The sequence below is a fragment of the Sinocyclocheilus anshuiensis genome, unplaced genomic scaffold, assembly GCF_001515605.1.
Source record: "Sinocyclocheilus anshuiensis isolate Anshui unplaced genomic scaffold, SAMN03320099.WGS_v1.1 scaffold879, whole genome shotgun sequence".
Classification (NCBI taxonomy): domain Eukaryota; kingdom Metazoa; phylum Chordata; class Actinopteri; order Cypriniformes; family Cyprinidae; genus Sinocyclocheilus; species Sinocyclocheilus anshuiensis.
The window spans coordinates 576,183-581,500 of record NW_015546063.1 but is presented as its reverse complement, the minus strand read 5'-3'; the positions used below and the strand labels follow the sequence as shown (position 1 = coordinate 581,500).

Below are 5,318 nucleotides of genomic sequence, written 5' to 3'. Positions count from 1 at the left end.
TTTTTTTTTTTTAATCTCAAGTTCGAATAAAGAAAATTGGCAAATCTCTTACGAACTCAAAATATAATACATTAACAATTTAGGTGGCCATGCAAACTAAGATGACAAGATCGGAGAATTGCATTACGAGGTGTTTCAAGAACACTGTTGCTCAAATTATACAATAATATATATTTTTTTATATTATACACCATATTTTACATATTAGTCCACAAAACAAAAGAAAAGAAAAACATGTCAGCCCTGAAATGTGTAGCTTGCAGCAGACCAAACCAGCAAAACCAGTAGGTCATGAAGTAGAAAAAGACAAAGAAAATAGAGACTGACCAGGGTTAGAAACATTGTGAGAAGGACAATACAGCACTTTATTGTTCAGAAATGTTTGCAGTGATGAAGGAAAATAGAATAAAGGGGACAAACAAAACAAAAACAACATAAACTGGAGTTCACAAATTTAAACATACAGAAACTTAGACTGAATAGATATGCTCATTTGGGACCCGAGGTCACAACAGGAGTCCAGCTGGTGGAGAAAAAGTGTGTAATTGTTGAAAAAGAAAACAGTCAGTGGAAGCTGAACCAAACAGGCTAATCTACTAGCACAATGCTATAGTGGTCAATTTAACTGCCATATACTCTTACGTTAGGGCAGACGTGGATGTATGAAAAGCTGCTCTGGAAGCAAAACAAGTTACAGGATGGTAAATACATATTTATAAAAAAAGATTCTTCAATTATAAACAGGCAAAACAAAAGCAAGAGATTATGTTCTTTTATTTTGCATTATTTATACTTTGATATATATTTTAAGCAAAATGCTATACTTTTGTTAATAAAAGTAAACAGGAAAAACAGCCACCAAAGCCACATCCATTGTCTATGTGAACCAAAGTTAAACATATGACCATTAAGCGTGAGCACAAAAAGTATAGCAAATCTTTTTTTCATCAGTGAGTACACCTACACATCTCCTTAGACATATCAAAGACTGTACAAATATACACTACCGGTACTATATGTTGACATGAAATTTAAGATTGGCTCTAATAAACACTCCTTTTAGCCACAATGTGTAACAGCTGAAAAAGTATGTTTCTGGTTATGTTAAAGAAACATAAACTGAAGGCAAATCATGTATTGTTTGGTAAATGTTGAGCTTTTTCTTTCCCTATCCTGAGGAAAAGTTGACCCCAGCTTCACAATCAAAATTTGCATTCTTCTTCATATTTCAAACTGTAAAATATGACTTTTTTGCCTTTCTCAAATGGCTTTAGGAGTTGAGGGAAAAAAAGAACCTTATAGCTACTGTCTGCAACCAAGGTCTAGAAGTTCATTGAGGCAGCATTGTTGGAGTACGTCAAACATAACTCAAAAGTATACATGTGCATTTTATTAACCCTGTCCAGAAATCAGACCTGTTGCTTGGTTAACTGAGTCTCTGATTGTTCAAGCTTGTTTGTGATACCTGACTGGCACTCTCCCTTTCGCCACTTGGTTCGTTTAACAAGTCTTTTGACCCATAACCGTTTTCGCTGTGGGCGTCCTCCCTGATGTCAGAGTCACTCCCATCCACTTTATCATTTGTCTCTGGTTCCTCCCTACGAAGTGACTGTGCAGTCTGCACATTCTCCTCATTATCGCTGTCCGAGTCCACAGCAATTGGTTCAGAATTGCCAAGTGCTCCAGGTTTTAAGGTGCTCTTCATTGAATCATTGTAGTTGCTCCCTATGATGGCCTTTTGACCATTTAAGTAGAGTGAGGCTTTGGCGGAAACCCTTGCAAGCGTCCCATGCTTCTGCTGCAGGTCATCATTGGTTGTAGCTCTTTGCCGAAAGCGAATGGCATTGGCAGATCTGCCTATCCGATATCTAGTAGTTCGTCTTTTATGTTCACAGTTATGGTTCTTGAAATAGCACTTTGAGTCAAAGTTCATGGGATGCTGCAAATCTATAATGTTTTGCATTTTAAATCCCAGCAGGACCCGAGAGTTTAATGTTTCACAATTCAGCATACATCTCCTCCTTCGATTTGAGAAGTGGCTCGCAATGTCAGATTTCCAAAGCCAGAGACTGGACGCAAGCTTCTCCACCTCTCGACGAGTGGGGTAAGGCTGCATGTTGAAGTACTGAGTGAGAAAAGCTTTTCGTGTCTCGTAAGACTCGTTCTCGTAACCCTTCGGGTCCAAGGCAAAGACTACAGGTTCATCTTGTTTGTCAGTTGAAAGTGGTGGGCTATGCCCAGTCTGATCATCACTTCCGGATTTGCGTCTCTTTGGCTCAGTTTGATCGAAGTTTGCTAAACCCGCCCTTTTGAGACCAGCCCCCTGGGCCTGTGCAACTCTTGCGGAGGGAGCAGGCCGGCCGTTCTGAGTTTTGCTGACACCGCGGCAGTGCACTAGATGCAAAGTAATCGTGGAAGCTGTCATGTTACTAGTGTAGACGCCAAGGCAATGGATACATTTGTAGGTCAACTTCTTCTCCACAGGATGAACCGTTTGTATAACTTGATGACGGTCACGCAAATGGTGAGCTAGAGAATCTGAGATAGGACCCTTAAGAATTGAGAAGCACAGAGGACAAAGTGTTTTGCCTACATCCTTCTTATAAGGTACAGCTGCTTGCAGTGTAGCCTTAGCCGGAATGGTGTCTGAGGCATCTGAGGGTATCTTTGGGACTGGTGGCATAACTGGTTTGTTCCCCTGCAATGATGGTGGTAATGCATTGTTTTGGGCATGAAATGCCACTGATTCTTCTGGGGCATCCCGCATGTTATATGTGGTGACGATCAACTGGACATTCTTGGGATTTCCCTGCTGAAGCGTGAGGTCAAATGTAAGCGGGGAGTCTGTCCGTGGCCCAGCAGATTCTTTGGGATGCACCTCTCGCATATGCGTCACCATTTTTTCCACATCATTGAACGTGGCCCTGCAGTGTGGGCAAGATAAGCCATGTATTAACATGTGGTTAAGAAGTGTGTCGCTAGGTAGGTAACGGTTGCAGTATAAGCATTTACTAGTGAAGTTGTGAATTTTCATGATGTAGTTGGCCACCGCTGGAACCTTCTCTGCCTTGTGCTCCTTTTCAAAATGCGAACTGTACACATTTTCTGGAAAGAGCTCATTGCAGATGGTGCAGATCTTCCATTTCTGAGTGTACGATGTGCCGATGACAGAGTTGCCCTTCTTGGAAGTAACAAATGGCACTGTAGTAGCTGCTGCCTGAACTCGAGAGTTCAGTTGAGGGATCTTTAGTATGGAAGTGGCTGATGATCCAGAAACTGAACTACGAAGACTAGCAGAAAGCTGCGATTTGCTTGTTTGAGACTGCTGTGGGACTGAAAGCTGCACCTGTTGTCCTCCAATGGTCCAGGATTGTGTAGTCCCTGGGTTCAGACCAAATGCCCCCTGCTTCAGGTGAACACCTGACAGGAGCCCACTTGAATTCAAACTCCCTTTAGGAATAACAATTCGACTCAGCTGCTGAGCAGATAAAGGCCGTACTCCAGTAACTACTGTACCCTTTGGCATTACACCAATGATGCCCTTATCACCCTGAGCTTTAGGGGACAACATAATCACAGGCTTCACTCGAGGTACCACCACATTGGTGTGTCCAATCATAGCAGTAACTTGATAACCAATGCGCTCATGGTCCTCAATGACATGCTGCACAAGGGCTTCATAGGTACGAGGTACAAAGAGGCACCGTTTGCAGTGGATGGTTGTGCTTGTACTGATGGTACCACAAGAATCAGTACTGCTTCCTGTACCAGAGCCTGCCGTTGTCCCATTGGCTGGTGTTGTCTTCTCACCAGGCCTCACTAAGTATGGTGCCGCTACGTGCTGGAAATGTTCCCGGTAGATATGCTTTCGCACCACATTATATAGTGGGTCCCTGTAAGTGCATTTCTTGCAGTAGTACACTGCTTGCTCTATATTATCACGTGTCTTATCCAAGCGAGCACCATCCTTCAAGCCAACCCCTGCCCCCTGAAGTCCTCCAGTATTGTGACGCACAACATTGTTGGGCATATGAAAGTGTCTGATGTGTGTCTCCAAAGTCTTTTTGTTCCCATTGTAAGTGCAATAGGGGCAGTTAAGGAGAATGCGGTTTTCAAAGTCCTCGCTGTGCACATTACGAAAGTGACTCTTGTAGGCGGAGAAAAACTTGGAGGAGAATGTACATCCTGAACAACAGAATGGCTTTGAGCGGTACTCCTAAAAAGACAGAGGAAATATGGGTAAAGAAATATGGAGATGGGTTTAAAAAACAGACAGAAGATTATTAAAAAATGTTTCTCCTTTCCTTTAGTAAGACTTAAGTTACTACTCACTTGTGATTTGGTCATTGAGGGATCCCACATGCACACATCATCCCATGTGGTGTTCTTAATGTAGAACTCACTGGGAACAAAGTCCTTATAGTCCTGGAGGAGAAAAAGAAAAGTATAGAGTGAAAAAGACAGTGCAAGGTTGTCGCAATACAAAAAAGATTAAGACCATATAAAAACTTTTTTTAGAAAGTTTTTTTTAAATGCTTTGCATATGTACTTCAGTGTAAAAAGACAAAGGTGTGGAAACGAATGAAGACTGAAAAAAAACTATTGAATTGTTTTGCACTGAATCAATAAATCAAACAGTTCACACAAACCGATTAGCTGAAAAAATTAAAAACTTCCTAACTCTGCCTACAGTCTTGCTACTTGAGGTTTCAATCAGAGATGTTAATAAAATAGCTCTTTCTTAAAGATCACAAGCAAGCAACTAGATACCTGGCATGGTCTTTAGGAAATTTAATGGCCAAAATGTGCATTACAAATCACAGTGATATTCACAATGTTGCTCAATTTGATCAATAACAAAACATAAAATACAGCCAACAAATACAACAAATATTTAACATCCACACAGATTTTCCTTTGTGGTGTTATGTCTCCATAAAATTGGAAACAATGGAACTAGTGGCAGATGCAGTAATTTTGTCAGTAGTGAATTTATGAACAAAAGTAGTGAATTTATTCAAAAACAAGAGAGGCGGCTTTATTTCTGGCAATCTCGAATACAAAAAGTTTACATGGGCCTATTTATAATCTAAAGAAACAGCACCATATGTTATTGCTTTTGCTAAAAAAAAAAAAAACTGTTAAGATTCAAGGTTAGAAGATGAATGGTAAAAGCATACCAACAAGCTGATTGGCCACATATTTCACAGCTACACAGCTAATGGTTACACTGTGACAAAGAATGTAACGTGGAAACGCTAAATCATTTGGAGCTGTCTTAAAGAGATAGTTCACCCAAAAATTAAAATTACCCCATG

At 40.8% G+C, this 5,318-nt stretch overlaps 1 protein-coding gene across 1 annotated transcript in view; it reads right to left on the bottom strand.

Moving 5' to 3' along the window:
• Nucleotides 1–347: 347 nt before the first annotated feature.
• Nucleotides 348–5,318, bottom strand: part of LOC107699602 (activity-dependent neuroprotector homeobox protein-like) — a 17,611-nt gene continuing 12,640 nt past the window's right edge. Inside the window, 3 exon segments of the mRNA XM_016500912.1 lie at nt 348–1,489; nt 1,492–4,216; nt 4,333–4,425. Coding sequence (XP_016356398.1) covers nt 1,410–1,489; nt 1,492–4,216; nt 4,333–4,425 — 2,898 coding nt within the window. The 3' untranslated portion in view covers nt 348–1,409.